At 41.2% G+C, this 21086-nt stretch overlaps 1 protein-coding gene across 1 annotated transcript in view; it reads left to right on the top strand.

Annotated features, from left to right (window-relative positions):
• The window catches only part of nova1 (NOVA alternative splicing regulator 1), a 33006-nt gene extending 16785 nt beyond the window's left edge, over window positions 1–16221 (top strand). The window contains exons 3-4 of the mRNA XM_055876387.1: window positions 2231–2397; window positions 7589–16221. Coding sequence (XP_055732362.1) covers window positions 2231–2397; window positions 7589–8608 — 1187 coding nt within the window. The 3' untranslated portion in view covers window positions 8609–16221. The remainder of the gene's footprint in view (window positions 1–2230; window positions 2398–7588) is intronic.
• The last annotated feature ends 4865 nt before the right edge of the window (window positions 16222–21086 follow it).

Raw genomic sequence — 21086 nt, 5'->3', positions numbered from 1 at the left:
ATAATTTTGACAAAAATGTGCAACTTCACTTTTATGTTGATGATACTGTTATTTATTGTTGTGACTCGTCTCTCACAAAAGCTTTCCAGAACTTGCAAACTGCTTTTTATACTGTTCAACATACCTTGTGTCAATTGAAGCTTATCCTCAATATTGACAAAACTAAACTAATTGTGTTTTCTAAAGCAAGAAATAGACCTCTGAACCTTTCACCTATTACTACCGCAATGAGATTGAGACTGTAACCTCATATAAATATCTTGACTTTATCCTGCTAACTGTTCCAAATGTTCAAACTGAATTTGGTAAAAAGGCTTTTATGTACTCTGCGCCATTGGCTTGGAACGCCTCACAAAATACTTTTCAACTGGAAGAACCGATTGGTGTTTTTAAATCATTGATGAAGGATTTTGAGGCTGATTCCCTGACCTGTCAATGCTTTTAATTTGCTGTTTTATGATTTTGTTATATTCTTGTGAATTCTCTGTTTTTTTACTAGATTACTTGTAGTTTTTCATGTCTGTCTGTAATTGTGTAATGACTTGGTGCTGCCTATCTTGGCCAGAACGGCGTTGAAAAATAGATTTCAAATCTCAATGAGCCCTTCCTGGTTAAATAAAGGTTAAATCATTTAAAAAAATATATAGGTCCTGGATGGCAGGAAGCTTAAGCCCCAGTGATGTACTGGGACATACGCACTACCCTATATAGCGCTTTACGTTCAGATGCTGAGCAGTTGCCATACCAGGCGGTGATGCAACTGGTCAGGATGCTCTCGATAGTGGAGCTATAGAACTTTTTAAGGATCTGGGGACCCATGCCCAATCTTTTCAGTCTCCTGAGGGAGAGAAGGTGTTGTGCACTCTTCAAAACTGTCTTGTTGTGTTTGGACCATGATAGTTCGTTGGTCTTATGGACACCAAAGAGCTTGAAACTCTCGACCCGCTACATTACTGCCCCTTCGAAGTTAATGGGGACCTGTTCGGCCCTCCTTTTCCTATAGTCCACAGCTCTTCTGTCTTGCTCACATAAAACGCATAAAAGGCATTTAGCTTGTCTGGTAGGAGCACGTCACTGTGCAGCTCGTGGCTGGGTTTCCCTTTGTAGTCCGTAATAGTTTTCAAGCCCTGCCACATCCGACGAGCATCAGAGCCGGTGTAGTAGGATTCAATCTTAGTTCTGTATTGACGCTTTGCCTGTTTGATGGTTCATCTGAGGGCATAGCGGGATTTCTTGTAAGCGTCCGGATCCAGCTCCTTGAAAGCGACTAGCGCTAGCCTTAAGCTCGGTATGGATGTTGCCTGTAATCCATGGCTTCTGGTTTTGATATGTACGAATCACTGGTACTTCCTGCTTTAGTTTTAGCTTGTAAGCAGAAATCAGGAGGATATAATTATGGTCAGATTTGCCAAATAAAGGCTCTGTGTGTGGAGTAAAGGTGGTCTCAAGTTTTTTTCCCTCTGGTTCCACATGTGACATGCTGGTAGAAATGAGGTAAAACATATTTAAGTTTTTCTTGAATGTGAATCTGTGCGAAGGAAGGAGAGAAATAAAGCAAGGCAAATGAGGGGAGTAAGAGAGGGAGAGAAAGCGAAGGAGTCAAAGGAAGAGAAGCAGGCTGTAGAACGGACATGCTGTTACATCACCTGTTTCCACAGTGCAGCTCCTTAACCATGGCAACGGAATTCCGGTAGGCCCGACAACGGGGGTGTAGAAAGAAACTTGCAAGAGGGAAGGGTGTATGGAGACTATGGACGGGGCAGTGGGGAAAGGAAAGGCCCTGCATTCCAGGGCCCTGGAAGAGTTACATAATTTAGGAGGAATCCTACTCTTTTAGCTGCTCTATTTTTGAGCGCCTACTTGGGGGGTGGAGTATTATGGGATAGGTTAGCAATTAGCACCACTGCATAAAGAAACTGTGATATCAAACCTTGAGCATCCATTTTTTTCTGCAAATAGTCACTGCATAAGTAGCTATTCAGTTATAAATTAGGTTGCTTTGCAACACTAAGTATTAGTTTTAGTAAAACAGGTACTTGATAAAAACATGTTTTATCCAAGAAATCCTGTTCCTTAAATTGAACAAGGAAGTCTCTTGGAAGTGATATACTACAGCCATAGCGGACGCTGACCCCAAAGCACAAGAATCTATGTTCTCACAAGACTGTGATCCCAAAGAAAGTGGTATTGATACACCGAGATGTATATGTTTTCTCTTCTCTCCACACAGGAACCACAGAGCGTGTATGTCTGATACAGGGTACAGTCGAGGCGCTGAATAGTGTCCACAGCTTCATCGCGGAGAAAGTCCGTGAGATGCCTCAGAGCGCCCAGAAAACAGAGCCAGTCAGCATACTGCAACCACAGACCACTGTCAACCCCGACCGCGTCAAACAGGTGAGGCACGGTACACTCACAGTCAGCCAGCCCTGACCGACCATCATACTTGACAGATCAAAGCATGTTCCTTCCCTGATGATCTGTCTGTTTGTCTACAATATTGACATGTCATAAGCAGGGTTTCCAGGTCTAACTAAAATTTCTACCCCAATGACCACTTAAAACCTGTACAGAAGGCCTGAAAAGTAGCCCATATTTTTTCTGCAACAAGAGAGGAGTTGACACATTTATGCAATAAACCCTTTTTCCATAACGTTATCGGGCCAATGAAGAAGAAATATCGACGTAACTTGTAATGGCATTAGAAGCTGCATCTGGTTTTCATCAAAATAATAAATGCGAGCTATGACGTGACGTAATAAAGGAATTTGAATATGTTGCAAGAATGCCTGGATAAAGCCATTAGCCGTGTATTGGCCATATACCACAAACCCCAAAGGTTCCTTATTGCTATTATACAGTAAACTGGTTACCAACATAATTAGAACAGTAAAACGTTTTTTTTTGTCATACCCGTTCCATATTTAAGCAATACGGCACGAGGGTGTGGTATATGGCCAATATACGACGGCTAAGGGCTGTTCTTAAGCAAGACGCAACGCGGAGTTCCTGGATACAGCCCTTAGCCGTGGTATATTGGCCATATACCACAAACCCCCAAGGTGCCTTATTGCGATTATAAACTGGTTACCAATGTAATTAGAGCAGTAAAAAAAAATGTTTTTGTCATACCAGTGGTATACGGTCTGATATACCACGGCTGTCATTCAATCAGCATTCAAGGCTCGAACCACCCAGGCTATACGTGTAAATAAATCCCTTTTGCGCATGTACATAACTATAAATATATCAGACAGGAGAGTTTGAGTGATGAAAGTTGGACAGAGGATTTCAAAGTCTCTGCGCAAAAAAAACACTTTAAAAAAATGGCAATTGTGCCGTTATTATGTCAGATGTTAAGACTACAAACCGTTATTAATGGCCCATTTGCGAGATTGTCTTGTTATTTCAATAGGCATAGGCTACAGACTAAAATCTGGGTTTATGATTGCAATTCAACTTTGCCTTGGTTTTCAAATCAAATCAAAGTTTATTTGTCACGTGCGCCGAATACAACAGGTGTAGATCTTACAGTGAAATGCTTACTTACAGGCTCCAACCAATAGTGCAAAAAAGGTATTAGGTGAACAATAGGTAAGTAAAGAAAAAAAAACAACAGTAAAAAGACAGTGAAAAACAGTAGCGAGGCTATATACAGTAGCGAAGCTACATACAGACACCGATTAGTCAGGCTGATTGAGGTAGTATGTAGATATGGTTAAAGTGACTATGCATATATGATGAACAGAGAGTAGCAGTAGCGTAAAGAGGGGTTGGCGGGTGGCGGGACACAATGCAGATATCCCGGTTAGCCAATGTGCGGGAGCACTGGTTGGTCGGGCCAATTGAGGTAGTATGTACATATGTACATGAATGTATAGTTAAAGTGACTGTCCATATATGATAAACAGAGAGTAGCAGCAGCGTAAAAGAGGGGTTGGCGGGGGCACACAATGCAAATAGTTCGAGTAGCCATTTGATTACCTGTTAAGGAGTCTTATGGCTTGGGGGTGAAAACTGTTAAGACTTTTTGTCCTAGACTTGACACTCTGGCACCGCTTGCCATGCGGTAGTAGAGAGAACAGTCTATGACTGGGGTGGCAATTTGACCATTTTTAGGGCCTTCCTCTGACACCGCCTGGTGTAGAGATCCTGGATGGCAGGCAGCTTAGCCCCAGTGATGTACTGGGCCGTATGCACTACCCTCTGTAGTGCCTTGCGGTCGGAGGCCGAGCAATTGCCGTACCAGGCAGTGATGCAACCAGTCAGGATGCTCTCGATGTTGCAGCTGTACAACCTTTTGAGGATCTCAGGACCCATGCCAAATCTTTTTGGTTTCCTGAGGGGGAATCGGCTTTCTCGTGCCCTCTTCACGACTGTCTTGGTGTGTTTGGACCATTCTAGTTTGTTGGTGATGTGGACACCAAGGAACTTGAAGCTCTGAACGTGCTCCACTACAGCCCCGTCGATGAGAATAGGGGCATACTCGGTCCTCCTTTTCCTGTAGTCCACAATCATCTCCTTAGTCTTGGTTACGTTGAGGGATAGGTTGTTATTCTGGCACCACCCGGCCAGGTCTCTGACCTCCTCCCTATAGGCTGTCTCGTCGCTGTCGGTGTTCAGGCCTACCACTGTTGTGTCGTCAGCAAACTTAATGATGGTGTTGGAGTCGTGCCTGGCCATGCAGTCGTGGGTGAACAGGGAGTACAGGACGGGACTGAGCAATCACCCCAGGGGGGCTCCAAGGTTGATGAAAAGCGTGGAAGATGTGTAGCTACCTACCCTCACCACCTGGGGGCGGCCCGTAAGGAAGTCCAGGATCCAGTTGCAGAGGGAGGTGTTTAGTCACAGGATCCTTAGCTTAGTAATGAGTTTTGAGGGTACTATGGTGTTGAACGCTGAGCTGTAGTCAATGAATAGCATTCTCACATAAGTGTTCCTTTTGTCCAGGTGAGAAAGGGCAGTGTAGAGTGCAATAGAGATGGCATCATCTGTGGATCTGTTTGAGCGGTATGCAAATTGGAGTGGGTCTAGGGTTTCTGGGATAATGGTGTTGATGTGAGCCATGACCAGCCTTTCAAAGCACTTCATGGCTACGGACTTGAGTGAGTCATTTAGGCAGGTTACCTTTGTGTTCTTGAGCACAGGGACTATGGTGGTCAGCTTGAAACATGTTGGTATTACAGGCTCAATCAGGGACATGTTGAAAATGTTAGTGAAGACACCTGCCAGTTGGTCAGCACATGCCCGGAGCACACGTCCTGGTAATCCGTCTGGCCCCGCAGCCTTATGTATTTTGACCTGTTTAAAGGTCTTACTCACGTCGGCTACTGAGTGCATGATCACACAGTCGTCCGGAACAGCTGATGCTCTCATGCATGCCTCAGTGTTGCTTGCCTCGAAGCGAGCATAGAAGTGATTTAGCTCATCTGGTAGGCTCATGTCACTGAGCAGCTTGTGGCTGTGCTTCCCTTTGAAGTCTGTAATAGTTTGCAAGCCCTGCCATATAAGACGAGCATCGGAGCCGGTGTAGTATGATTCAATCTTAGCCCTGTATTGACGCTTTATCTGTTTGATGGTTCATCGCAGGGCATAGCAGGATTTCTTGTACGCTTCCGGGTTAGAGTCCCACACCTTGAAAGTGGCAACTCTACCCTTTTAGCTCAGTGTGTACGTTGCCTGTAATCCATGGCTTCTGGTTGGGGTATGTACGTACAGTCACTGTGGGAACGACGTCCTCGATGCACTTATTGATAAAGCCAGTGACCGATGTAGTGTACTCAATGCCATCGGAAGAATCCCGGAACATGTTCCAGTCTGTGATAGCAAAACAGTCCTGTAGTTTAGCATCTGCTTCATCTGACCACTTTTTTATAGACCAAGTCACTGGTGCTTCCTGCTTTAATTTGTGCTTGTAAGCATGAATCAGGAGGATCTTAGCTATATGCAGGTAGCCTATAGCCCTGATAGGTCTACATCTAATTTCAGATAGCCTACAGTAGTCTAGCCAAGATGTAGGCAAGATGTAAGCAGAATGATTTAGCGGCTTGCTTCGTTCAAATTGACAGACTCATTTATTCAACATGAATAGCGAGGTGATTTCGAGGTAAGAAGTGCTTGTGTTGTCCAATAGCCTGCTGGAATAGGCTACTGAGGATGGGGTCATAATTTCAATCACTGAACCAAATATTAAGAATATGGATATGAACTGAATATGCTTGTCAACAACAGCCAGTGTTTTTTTTCTTTAGCCTAATCTGACTACTGTTACCGTCAATCTAATGCATTCTACCTACTGATCAGCAATTGTGGAGCTTTGATAACTTCCAATTTAATGAATTAATAATTGCATAATAACACAAGGCTACAACAACAATAAACTGAAGTTATAGGCTATTTATTAAATTGGTTTGCCAGCTTCAGGTAGGCTACAGAAGTGGCACTAATTGATTTGTAATGACTCCAGTGATATCGCCATTTTAACATATTTATTGTATCAAATGGTAGACTACAGTAGCCTACAATGGCAGATAAATGAATAGGCTACTTGATGGCCAACAGATATCATTCTCAACATTTCAATGTCAGTTCCATTGAGGACTTCCCCATAACAGAAGCACACGAGGGGGATCCATAACTTCCATTTCAAATTTCCACTCGCGCAGCCTTCGAGACCCAAGAACTGAACATGCATAAAACACTTTGTTTGATATGGTTAATTTTTTATCTAATCGCCCAACGTCGTTTTCCAGTGCTATGACACCGTTATTTCTTGATGCGCATCAGTTCTAGCATGTTAATGTTTTAAGGAAAAAAAGGTTGAAAAGAAATAGTTGTCTCCATAATGACAATCTAAATAGCCCACAACTGGTAAAATGTTGTCATGACATGCGCGTCTGCTGCTATGTATCCTCTCACTCATGTAAACTCAGCCAATAGTAGACTCAGCTGCCTGCTGCAGCACTCGCTCAACAAACACTCCTCTGGCCCTCCCCACCACTCACTCACTCAGCAACAGCCTGCCTCACTGCCTGATAGTCATTAGGTCACAGTGAAATACATTTTTGTTTCTAAAGAGAAATGCAATGGCGGTCGCAGTGCAACTTAGAAGTAGCCCAAAAACCCGCAGCCCGCCACCAAAACATTTTCACCCACAACATCGTTTTCAAAGTAGCCCAATTTGGATGGAAAACCTTGGACATGGCAAACCTGGTCATAAGGGCACATGGTCAGCACATGGCAAGAACACAGTCACACTTGCCACACACTTTTTCTGACAGGGGTGAGCCTTCTTACCGGGAACTTGCCCCACAACCCGAGTCCTGACAGGGTCAGAAATATGTGAAGGCAAGGGTTTATTTTTAACGGCCGACCGACCGCTAGGTCCTCCACAGTGCCACAGAGCTGGACGACAGCTGTAGCCTTAACCCCTGGGATTAACACATTGCTGAGTAAAGCAGGGGGGCTGGGATTGTAGAATGATTCTGTGAGAGATATATTTATCTACCTCTCTTTCCTACTTAACAATCACTCACTCTCTCCCTTCCTCCCTCCCCTCCTCCCTCTGGCTCCCAACATTCCTCTGCAGGCTAAATTGATTGTGCCCAACAGCACGGCTGGGCTGATCATCGGTAAGGGCGGGGCCACGGTCAAGGCGGTGATGGAGCAGTCGGGTGCCTGGGTGCAGCTGTCCCAGAAGCCTGAAGGCATCAACCTGCAGGAGCGCGTGGTCACCATCAGTGGGGAGCCCGAGCAGAACTGCAAAGCCGTGGAGATCATCGTGCAGAAGATCCAGGAGGACCCTCAGAGCAGCAGCTGCCTCAACATCAGCTACTCCAACATCTCAGGCCCCGTGGCCAACTCCAACCCCACCGGTTCCCCCTACGCCAACTCATCTGAGGTCCTCCCCAACGCAGCCGCGGCTGCCGCCACTGCCTCCAGCCTTCTGGGCCAGGCCGGCCTGGCAGGAATGGGCGGCTTCCCGGGCACCATGTCCAGCTTCTCTGGCAATGACCTGCTGGCCATCACCTCGGCCCTCAACACACTGGCCAGCTATGGCTACAACACCAACACCCTGGGTCTGGGCCTGAACCCCGCTGCCGCCTCCGGGGTCCTGGCCGCCGTGGCTGCTAGCGCTAACCCAGCCGCTGCTGCCGCCGCTAACCTCCTGGCCTCCTATGCCAGCGATGCCTCCGGCGGCTCCGGCCACCCCGCTGTCGGCCTGGGCGGCTTCTCCCTGGGCTCGCTGGCTGCCGCCACAGGGGCCTCCAACGGCTACCTGAACGCCTCATCCCCACTGATGGCCTCTTCCCTGCTGGCCACAGAGAAGCTGGGAGATGGGGCCAAGGACGTGGTGGAGATTGCCGTGCCCGAGAATCTGGTGGGCGCCATCCTGGGGAAAGGTGGTAAAACGCTGGTGGAGTACCAGGAGCTGACAGGCGCCCGCATCCAGATCTCCAAAAAGGGAGAGTTCATCCCCGGCACGCGAAACCGTAAAGTTACCATAACAGGGTCGCCCGCGGCAACGCAAGCTGCCCAGTATCTGATCAGCCAGCGGATCACGTATGAGCAGGGTGTGCGTGCCACCAACCCACAGAAGGTGGGCTAAATGGGAAAAAAATAGTCAAATAAAGGAAGGATGGAGACAGAGAAAATAAAAGGGAATCGAGGGTCACGGCGAGGGGAAAAAAATGTCCAAATATCCGTTCAATATTTCAGTATTAAAAAGAGAAGATCACAAAGGAGGAAGAGGTGGAGAAAACCAAGATAAGTTTGTGTGATATGTGATTGTGTTTTTAGGACCGAGGTCCTGATGTTTTTAAAAAGCTGTGAGGAGTCCTTTTGATGATGGCGATTAGAGTAAAGCTGAACTGGTCCACTGCCAAGCTGCAGATCCAGGGGTGAGCACACGAGTTCACCCCTATTCAGAAACCTCATAGCTGGGTTTGTTTTGGGTTTCGTTCTCTTCCGTTTCACTCTTCTATCATTGTGTGGGTTTTTCAGCTTCAGTTGCAGACCTCCGCTCCAGGTGAGTTGAGAGTCAGTTGAGGTTCCAGACAAGCTAAAAGAGCAGAGATGGATGTTTGCTCATGCCTTTTTCCTTTGATGTTAACCTTTCTCCATGTGAACAAAGCAAAAAAGGCCTTGTCTACATGAGAGAGGTTAAATGATGCTCACCAGAGGTCGTCCAAGACCATTAGGCATCCATTTTAATCTAAATTCTTAACGGATATCACAATGTTAATGACATGCCACTGTATGATTCATATCAAAATTAAGATTTTAACACTTTGGTTGTTATAATTTTTTATTTTCATCAATTATTTATTGAAATATGGTCTCATTCAAACACGTATAGATTATTTTAACCTGTGAATTCGGGTTGATATGAATGTAAAGACAGTATTATTGTTATTTTGTTATTAACGAGGATCAAATGTTGAGTTGCAGTGACAGATATGTATAGTTTTAACCCAGAACTGCACAGTAACTATATATGAGTGTAGATCGGGGGTCAAATGTTCAATGTGAGAGGATAGATGAGACACACAGGAATGTACACACACATACACAGGAACACACACAGACAATCATTCATACATGTAGACCGCCACTCACATACACACCACTTTTGGTGCTACGAAAACATAACTACAGATAGGCCTATATCTCCTGTATTACCTAAATTGAAAATCCCTTTGGAGATTGCTCTCCCTATCCATGATTGTGAGATGCCAAGCGTTGTCCACTCATTTATAGTTTACGGGATTTAGTTCTGCCTTTATGTGAGTAAAGATCTCATGCTATGATTGCTAGTCTTAATATTTTACCCCAGTAAATCAGTTGTCCTTTAGTTGCCATGGCAAACTGTTTCTTGTACCATCATGGGCAGTTTAGATCCAAATAACGTAGTTACTGGTTTAAAACCAATAATTGTTATCCTATTGTCATAAATTGGCCATGTACTTTGAGTTTGCCAGCCGATATTGCTCCTTGGGACATACTCCTACAGTATGTAGAAATATGATTAAACCCCTATGGGAAGGAGCATCGTATCCAAAAGGGAAGACAGCACTAGACACAGCTCGAGGTATGTTACATTACCTTTTCAATTGAAGGAACATCTAACCAGAAGAGTCCCCCAAGGGAATGAAGCACTACAAAGCAGTTTTGTTAAGAAAAGCAGTTTGAACCTTATCTGTGAACAAGAAGACAATTGCTTTAGATTTAGGGTGGCTGGTAGTCAAGAGAGACACGAATGAGAAAGAAATGGAGTCACCATGAAACACATTTGGACTGAAACCATTTAGAGTTTTTTGTGAACCATTCTTCCCAATCAGAGTAAATACCAATATGGAGTCGAACAGTATATGCAGTTGGTCAGTCCAACTTGTTATCTTGCCTAAAGCAGACATCGACACTAGCTTACATTGGCAGTAGTGCATAATGCATTGCTGAAACATTTTGCTGACATTCTGTAAGGATAATTGCAGGGGGGGGGGGGGAGTAATTGTCTTCTAGAACATTCTCAAACAAACAAAGATTACCCTTGCTTGCTTCTGCGCTGCTATACATTGGTTTTCATCCGAGTACACTGGGTCTATTATGACTGCACTGTGAGACACAACGAAGACACAACGCATATTTCGCCTGTCCCTTCTTGAGCCAAGTGTTCATATGTTGATGTACATATCCAAGAAATAGGCCTACAGCTGACACACATGCATTGCATGTTCTAGAGCAAGACCAGCCGGGCAGTGAGATAAGGAACATCTCCACAAGAACATCCATAATGTGATGTCTTGGAGATGTTTTGGTTTACCAATAATATTGCACAGCAGAGAGCTGCTATACATTCATATTAATGGAAGTCTCTTCTACTGATGAGTCCAGAGTCATCGGTCAACCATATTGTCTTTTATTAATCCAAATGACTCCTACTACATTTATTTTCCTGCACAGCAGTCCCTGAATCTTATTCGGACCCTCTTTTCCATTTCACACGTTTATCCTTATGTAACCAGAGCTCTGTGATTGGCTTTCAGTAATACAGGACCGGAAGGGATAGCTGCAGAGAATCAAAGAAAAAGCAACACTCCCTTTTTATGAGTGAAATGACCACACCCCTCCTCCACCATACCTACTCAATAGTTATTCTAAGGAATGTTTGCTCGAGAAAGAAGTTACCTTTACCTCATCTTACTATCAACTATGTGTTTGAGCACTCCGCATGGCATGGCATTAGCCACAAGCCCCATTACCTTGACTCAACTGAATATACGTTTCCCTTTCATTGTATTTCTGAAGGGATGTGCTGTGACTTATAACAGTACTCAATGGTGCACTGGTTATTTGAAATGGCACTCCAGTTAAAATATCTGTAACTTCCACCCGTGGGGTTCAGAAACCTTCATATTTTAGCCCTAACCTCACAAAATGTTTACGCTGATTTAAAATAAAAGCACAAATCAAGGTGAATTTAATAATATAAGCAATGCAACTAGACTTGGTTTAGAGGACTACTCTAGAGCTGTCTGATCTATACATTGTCCTCCTTTTCCGTTCATTACATTACTTACTCCGACATTTCTCCCACCCTTCATATGGTATTTTGAGTATATTTTAGAACGCTCCTATATCCAGATTCCCTTCTCTCTCTCCTCCACTCTGCTCCCCCTCTCTCTCCTTCCTGACGTCTACTCATAGGCGCTGACGTCTGGGGTTGCAGGGAGTGCCAAAGTGATCGATAGCAGTTATGCACTATAGGTCATAAGGGTATGCAAATATTTTCACAGCCCATAGAGTTCACCAGGCAAAAAATGCACAGATAACAACTGCCTCCAAACTGTGACACCCCACAAGACCAACAAGCAACATTGGTTCAAACTACGGTATCAAATTCCCTACTAAAAGAAGAACAAGTAGGAGTTAGACAGGCTTACGTTGTAATCTATGACCTTTTAGGGGAACGGGAGAGGTTATGTATTTTTTTCTACTGGAAAGCAAAATAAGAAAGCAAATCTTTGTTCAATGAGCAAATGTCTGTTGGTTGACCAAACAGAACTTCTATTTCAGCCTTTTAACAGGAGTTTATTTCAAAAAAAGTTAATGATAGAGCGCAAGAGAAAGATGGGAACTCGTTCGTGACCTCATGCTGAAACAGTGACATCCTTTATGCATATCCTCTTATCTGAAAAATGACTAGAAATTAATTTCTGTGGAATATGTCATGTCAACATGATGTATATGTACGTTATTGTAGCTATTCTAGTTTGTAGTCCAAATGCAGTCCAGCGTCTCGTCGATACAATGTGAAACTCTATGTTATCTTTGTGTGGATGATGAAGAGTGCCAACTAAGCCTGAGTAAGATTAGCTTCGCTATTTGTTTGTGCATTACGATGACTCATCATATGGCGTCCATATTTCTGTCATTTAGTTTGACCGTAAGAAAAATGTAAAGAATATTGGAAGCAATATAGTAGCATGTTGTCCTGTTTTGTGTTTTGGTTATGTTTGTCGTATGTACCTTTGAAATTACTAAGATTTTGAATTAATAGGTTTACATGTACTTTTTGTAAATTATGAAAATGCTGCTATTTGATAAGTAAAATATACAAAACATTTTAGTTGAAAAGATGTCTGGTCTGTTGATTAGAAACATGCTCTAAAAGACAGGGGCATACAATTAGGTGTATAGAATACTATACAGTATTGGTAAGATAGTAACAGTAATAATAGACTCTATAGTACAACCTGTGCCAAACTAGACTTCTGCAGCTTTTGAAATTGTAGATGTGCAATCAAATGTTAGATATCAATAACTTGTTTAGAAGTGCTGATCAAGTGCCAATCAAACAATGTTTTTAAGTTAAGAAAAGATAATCAAATACATTACTTAAGAAAACAAAGGATGGATAACTGTTTTGTGCATTGTTTTACCCCATAGCTACATAAAGTAAGAGCTAAAGATTGTGATTTTTATGGATCCATGTTGTTTTACACTCCATGCATCCCCTGTGTGTTCATTTGACCTGTGGCTTAAGCACTGCTGTTTTTCACAAATGTCTCTATAGGCCAGCATGGACTTAGCATAACATGTTATAAGCATTCATAACATAGCCAGCCATTATCAGACAAAATGTGTTTCGTGGAGTTAGGTGTTATCTTTTTGCACGTCTTCTATTGCATGGTATCAAAGTGAAATAAGGAGGGGAAAAAATGAATGCAAAAAAAATGGAGGTGTTCTCGCAACATTCAAAGACATAACGTTGCATGCAATCAGTTGTAGAGCACTTACGTTAAAACCGTCTCATATTTAAAAAATGGTTTATTGTCGTAAGTTGGGAGGGGTTCTATTATTGTCATGTTGGTCCAAATACAACATATTTCAGATCAAATTCTCATACAGTCCATCTCTTTATATTATTACAGATATGATTTTGTTTTCTTAAGGTACCATGAGACGTATTACAAATGCGAAAATGTTAGTCAGTGTTATTCTTGTGTTTTGCTTTCTAGAATACCAGGCATGCATTTTTTTAGGATCAGGTTAAACCTCACAAAACCTGCGTAATATTTTTTACGATTTTTTATACTACAGCTTGAATTCCCAGATCTAATCTATGAATGTACTACCATTTGCTCATTATTTCTGTTGAATGTTTATCAGTCTTTAAATGTGAATTCAAGGCTGGAATGTCAACTACATGTAGCGTTAACATATTATGTCAAGAACCAATTTCAGCTATAGTCAGGTAGGCCGGACATGGCCATAGTCATAATCCAGATATGTTTCAACAACACTTCAGATTCGCTGTAAACATTATCCTGTATGTTTGGTGTTGCATAAATGCACTTTACTTTTTACAAATTACATCTCCTATTATTGGATGTGAAACAAAGCAAACAATGTTAATTTTCTGCCGTTTTTGTCATTCTTTGCTGTTGCTCTGATGTTATTGTTTTAGTAAAAAACAAACAAACACTCAAAAAAATGAAACTTTTTGTGAATGATGAGAGGGGTTTGTGTATCAGACTTCTTTGAAAAGGTGGCACCCGAGTCCTCACAATATCGATTCTCATTTCCTTTTAGCAAAGATTTGTGTTAATCGCAATGAGCAAATCTCTCTTTGAAGATAGAATCCTTTGTTGCTACATAATTTTTTTAACTTATAAATTAATGATATATACCCATTGATCCTTGAAGAATATAACTTATACATGCCTCATAAGCTTAGTTCAACTGTCGTATCACAGCAGAACCCCAAATATGCGCTTGTTTTACTCCAATGTTTGCTAACAATGTAGATGTAAACAAACGCTTTATTGCCTCAAAACATGGTTAAAACTAAAATGTTAATATCATGCATGGTCAGTCCTTGCATCCATGACTGTCTATGAATTTGAGTTGTTACATTTCTCCAGACCCATCCCTCAGCTTTGTAATTTTTTCAATTAAGGATTCTAGATTTAAAAGAGGGAACTTAAGAGTGGAACTGTTCCACCTTGTCATGTTGCATTCTGCTGCCTTGAAGTCTAGCGGTGGGAGTATTTTTATGAACAAATTGGCATTGAAAGCATGGTAAACCTCATACACTGTCTCTATGTGTTGTTATCAGAGTCCATATTTGTTACGTTACAGAATGCTATCCCAAGGTCTCGCTAATGTAATATTAGATCAGAGACAAAAACAGCACCGGAAAAATGTGATCACTTCGGTCATACCGCTGTCAGTGTTGGTGTATTTGATGACAACAACATTTTAGAACCCTGTGTAACCTAAAATGGCCTAACTACTTTACCACATGCATGCTTTGAGTGTCTGTCTCATTCTTCTGTCATGCACTGCTACTAACCTCCATCACTGTTCTAACCTCTCCACTACAGAGTGCCAAACTAAGTCAACACCATTCCAAACATTTATAAAATATATATTATTTAAAAAAGAATCATCTGGATATTCACCTAACCCCCCAGTGATCCTCCTCGGGGGGGGATTCCGTTGAACTATCAGACACAGGACTAAGACGGTTCAGGCTGCTTGCCCCCGCTTCTCCTCAACTCTCTTCATCATCATTTCAGCCTACATGACATTACGATTATGTGTGGTGTTGTGTCTGGCACCTTATCTTTGACCCTTTTATGACCCTCCCATGAACTTAGTTGACCTTATCCACCCTTTGTGTGTTTTTATTATTTTGACCCCAGGTTTATTGCCAAACTTTGCTGAGACTACAACTGTATGAATTTTCATTTTGTTTGTTTGTTTTCTTGTCATCCGGATAATTCTGAAGGGTTGAAAGTTAACTAAAATGTTGATTGAAAAAGCATGACAATGCCTTGCACACCTCTTTGGCTCCATTGCAAATATTATTTTAGGTTAGGTTTTTAATTTTGTAAAACTCTTTTTGTTTTTCCATTTCAAGAAATGGACTGTCAGCATAAGTTAAATGTTATTCAAAACTAAAAAGAGTTTTGTCAATCTGAATGACTAGTGTCTCTATATTAAGACAGAGAAGATACCATTTGAAAGTTTAGGCCTCACTTGTCCTTTGACTTAAGCATTTGCTTGGATGCCTTTACACAGACACAGTCTCAATCTGAAAGATACAAGGGCAACACTCTCTTTCCTTGAGCCATTTCAGTGAAGTACGGATGGGAGCTTTTTAATCGAGATATTTGCCAATACGAGTGCCAAATGAAATCTCCATTAAGCCAAAAGCCAGCTAGCCTACACACTGAATCTGTGGTAGCACTGGGATGGTTCACTTCCCAATCCCATTTCTCCCAGACAACACTTCATTGTTTGACATTTGACATGACATGCCACTATTTTTATATGCTGCCAGTCTATTTACTGCTTTCCTCAGTGAAACATCTCAGAAGCAGTTCCTTTTATAACGATACACTGTTGATTAATGACAACAGCAACTATGAAAAGGGAATGAAAGGATTTTTAAAGTGTCATTTTTGTGAACTTTTTTTAATTATTATTATAAATTTATCTGAACATCATTCATTAATAGATTTAAGGGTAATGACTATATAATGTAACTGTAGTACTGTGTTTGTAAAAAAAATCTGTGAGTTGTGTTTTATGACTCGTGGACTACCAGTGAAGTCAGCATTTCAGTGTTAATATATTGAATTGTTTTTTAAAGATTATTTTTGCGATGGCAACAGCAACAAAGAGTCATTATAAATGTTCATTTTAGCATCACTTGTCTTCTGTTCCTTTATTCTCCTCCACCTCTACTCTCTGCCTCATTGGAGTGAAAGGTCTTGAGTTGATAAAACTGCATGCAATATGCTCACCGACATGTTTGTTTTCTAAATGGAGTGCTGAATCTTCGCTTATGAAGTAGTTCATGAAACATTTACATATTTCTATTTAACCTTTATTTAACTAGGCAAGTCAGTTAAGAACAAATTCTTATTTACAATGACGGCCTACCCCAGCCAAACCCTAACCCGGACGACATTGAGCCAATTGCGCTCCGCCCTATGGGACGCTCAATCACGGCCGGTTGTGAAACAGCCTGGAATCTAACCAGGGTCTGGAGTGATGACTCTGGCACTGTGATGCAGTGCCTTTAAACGCTGCGCCACTCTATATCTCCAAATCATAACTGCGATTTTATTGTGCATGTTCTGTATGAGTGCTGTCCTAATCGTTGTTCAAGGTCTTGGTGAAAGCTAAAGTTAGCGTCTAAGCTAATTAGTGTCTACCTGGCACAGACATCTATTCAACGTCTATTCCACGTTGGTTCAATGTAATTTCATTGAAATTATGTGGAAACAATGTTGATTTAACCATTGTGTGCCCAGTGGGTAGTTCTAGTACAGTGGTGTGTGGGCAGAATGTTGGAGCGTTACAGAAATAGCTGAGATCTTAATTTGATCACCCTGTTGTTGCAGGAAATTCCCTGCTCAGCAGGAAATGCAAACTTGTAGTGTATTCAAGGTTTGAAAAGACTTCTAAAGTTAGTAATTTCCACTTCAAAATGTCAGACTTGATTTGCCCTAACTAAACATCTCCATTAATTATAATCCACACAATAATTCATATTTTCTATTGATGCAGGATTATTTTCCTGCTGTGAGAAACTGGTCAAATGTATATCCTACACCTGTATCTGTTTTGTGAACCTGTGAAGTTCTTCAAATAGGCCAGAACCTGTTGAAGTTACCTTGATCTACAGTGCCTTTAGAAAGTATTCACACCCCTTTACTTTTTCCACATTTTGTTGTGTTACAGTGTGAATTTAATTTTTATTACATTTAGATTTTGTGTCACTGGCCTACACACAATACCCCATAATGTCAAAGTGGAATTATGTTTTTAGAAATGTTACATAATTAATTAAAAAGGAAAAACTGAAATGTCTTGAGTCAATAAGTATTAAATCCCTTTGTTATGGCAAGCCTAAATAAGTTCAGGAGTAAACATTTGCTTAACAAGTCACAAAAATTCCATGGACTCACTCTGTGTGCAATAATAATGTTGAACATTATTTTTGAATGACTTTCTCATCTCTGTACCCACACAATTACCTGTAAGGTCCCTCAGTCGAGCAGTGAATTTCAAAAACAGATTCAACCATAAAGACAAGGGAGGTTTTTCAATGCCTTGCAAAGAAGGGCACCTATTGGTAAATGGGTAAAAAAAAAGCACACATTGAATATCCCTTTGAGCGTGGTAAAGTTATTATTTTATGGTGTATCAATGCACCCAGTCACGACAAAGATACAGGTGTCCTTCCTAACTCAGTTGACAGGGAGGAAAGAAACTGCTCAGGGATTTCACCATGAGGCCAATGGTGACTTTAAAACAGCTACGGAGTTTAATGGCTGTGATAGGTGAAAACTGAGGATGGATCAACAACATTGTAGTTACTCCACAATACTAACCTAATTGACAGAGTTAAAAGAAGGAAGCCTGGACAGAATAAAAAATATTCCAAAACATGCATCCTCTTTGCAACAAAGCACTAAAGTAATACTGCTAAGAAATGGGCCAAAGCAATTCACTTTTTGTTCTGAATACAAATTTTATTTTGGGGGCAAATCTAATACAACACATTACCGAGTACCACTCTCCATATTTTTTTGTAATCGTTAAGGACTGGGGAGTTTTTCAGGATAAAAAAAGAACGTAATGGAGCTAAGCACAGACAAAATCCTACAGGAAACCCTGGTTCAGTCTGCTTCCCAACAGACACTGGGAGATGAATTCACATTTCAGCAGAACAATAATCTAATAAATCTACACTGGAGTTGCTTACCAAGAAGACAATAAATGCTGAGTTACAGTTTTGACTTAAATCTACGGCATGACCTGAAAATGGTTGTCTAGCAATGATCAACAACCAATTTGACAGAGTTTGAAGAATTTTGAAAACAATAATGGGCAAATGTTGCACAATCCAGGTGTGGAAAGCTTTTAGAGACTTACCCAGAAAGACTCACCGCTGTTATCGCTGCCAAAGGTGATTGGGGATCATGGCTCAACATTTTCAAGTCTTGCCATAGATTTTCAAGTCAAAACTCTAAATTTGCCACTCAGGAACTTTCACTGTCTTATTGGTAAGCAACTCCAGTGTAGATTTGGCCTTGTGTTGTAGGTTGTTGTCGTCCCGTTCAAGGGTAAATTTCTCTCACAGTTGCTGGTGTGAAGCAGGTTTTCCTCTAGGATTTTTGCCATGTGTTTTTATCCTGAAAAACTCCCTAGTATTTGTCGATGTCAAACTGCCTCCTTATTTTCAAGCATGGTGGTGGCTGCATCATATCCGTGTTTACTCAGTTACGTTTTGGATTTGTCACAAACAGAATTCTTTGCATTTAGGCCAAAAAGTGTATCCCTTTGCAGTATTACTTTAGTGCCTTGTTGCATACAAGATACAAGTTTTGGAATATTTTTATTATGTATATTGTATTCTTCTTCTCACTGTCATTTAGGTCATTATTGTGGAGTCACTACAAGGCTGTTGATCCATCCTCAGTTTTCAACCATCACAGACACTGAACTCTGACACTGTTTTAAAACCACCAATGACCTCATGGAAGTTTAATTTCTTTCCTGCAGCTCAGTTCACAAGGACGAATGTATCTTTGATGTATCTGGGTGATTTCATATATGTAATCTACGGCATAATTATTAACTTGACCATGCTTCAAGAGATATTCAATGTCTGATGTGTTACTGTTACCCATCTACCAATCACTACCATTCTTTATGAGGCTTTTTAAAAGATCCCTGATTTTTGGAAATAAAATAACATTTTATTGGTCGCATACACATATTTAGCAGATGTTATTGTGGGTGTAGTGAAATGCTTGTAGGGTTTTTTTTTCATCAAATTTGCTTTGTTAAAGTCCTCAGCTCCAATAAATGCAGCCTCAGGATATGTAGTTTCCAGTTTCCACAAAGTCCAGTGTAGTTCCTTGAGGGCCGTCATGGTATCGGAGGACCGTCGTGGTATCGAAAGTTGAATCTGTGCTTGAAATTCAATACTTGACTCAGGGACCTTACAGATCTTGTATGTATTGTGGACAGCAAAAGGGTTAGTGGTTAAAAAATATGTCAGCCCCTATTATTTCACACAGAGTGAGTCCATATAACTTATTATGTGATTTGTTAAGCCACATTTTTATCCTGAACTTATTTAGGCTTGCCTAAACAAAGGGGCTGAATATTTAATCAATGATTATATTTGAGTAATTTAAATATATATTTTAAAGAATTTTAGTTCCGCTGACATTACAGAGTATTTTGTGTATATTGTTGACAGAAAATGACAACTAAATCCATTTTCATCCCACTTTGTAACCCAATGAAAGGTGAAGAAATCCACGGGGGCTTGAATACTTTTGCAAGGCACTGTAGGTACGTTTTGAGGCCAGATTTGATAGAACCTAGAGTCTGAGGTGCCTTGAGGTAGATGGCGGGGAGTACATTCGAGGTGAGGATATGGGATGCTGCTCAACCATGTCTCCGCCACTGCGAAATATATGAATCTAAGGTAGTTATAATAATATATGTTTCATATTTCTGTGGAATGTGAGAGGTTAAAACAGTGTAAAGGCTCTCAACACTGCAATACACCCACAGTAGGCCTACCATGTGAAGCTGCTTGGTTTCTCCTACCCTTTGAATGTTCTCCTTTAGAGACCCAATGCGTGTATTCAGACAGGTGGCTGAGCAACCTCATGAATGAAAGATATTGGCTGTTCCGGCGACTTTGGATGAGACACAGAAAAGTTACAATCTCTGAAGTTACATGAAAAACAGATATGGGTTTCCCTGAGTAAATTAAGCATTTGTTTAGGGTGTTATTGGAAAGTCATTCAGTAACATGGGATGGTAGTGATAACAGAAAACACTGAAACAGATGCGCCAACAGATGGGTTCACCATGTGTGAAGACTAGCAAATAGCCGGCAAAACCAATACAGCAATATCTGGCTGAGCGTATACATTCAACAATAAATGTAATCTATTCTCATCTGTGCTTTGTGCATAATATCAAGGAGAAGGTCTCACCAACTCCCCACCCTACACCGCACAATGGTAAAGGAAGACAGGTTTTTTTCTTCATAGAAAAGTCTTGGGCAGGCCGTTTAAGTGTTTTTCGGGCCGCCTATGTCCAAACAGTAAAAAATATATATATACAGTACCAGTCAAAACTTCGGACACACCTACTCATTCCAGGGTTTTTCTTTATTTTTACTATTTTCTACATTGTAGAATAATAGTGAAGACATCAAAACTATGAAATAACACATATGGAATCATGTAATAACCAAAAACGTGTTAAACAAATCCAAATATGTTATATTTGAGATTCTTCAAAGTAGCCAACCTTTGCCTTGATGACAGCTTTGCACACTCTTGGAATTCTCTCAACCAGCTTCACGAGGTAGCCATCTGGAATGCATTTCAATGAACAGGTGTGCCTTGATAAAAGTTAATTTGTGGAATTTCTTTCCTTCTAAATACATTTGAACCAATCAGTTGTGTTGTGACAAAGTAGGGGTGGTATACAGAAGATAGCCCTATTTGGTAAAAGATCAAGTCCATATATTG

Source organism: Salvelinus fontinalis, chromosome 2 (assembly GCF_029448725.1).
Source record: "Salvelinus fontinalis isolate EN_2023a chromosome 2, ASM2944872v1, whole genome shotgun sequence".
Classification (NCBI taxonomy): domain Eukaryota; kingdom Metazoa; phylum Chordata; class Actinopteri; order Salmoniformes; family Salmonidae; genus Salvelinus; species Salvelinus fontinalis.
Note: the sequence above shows the minus strand (reverse complement) of the source record. Positions and strands in the feature narration are given on the sequence as shown.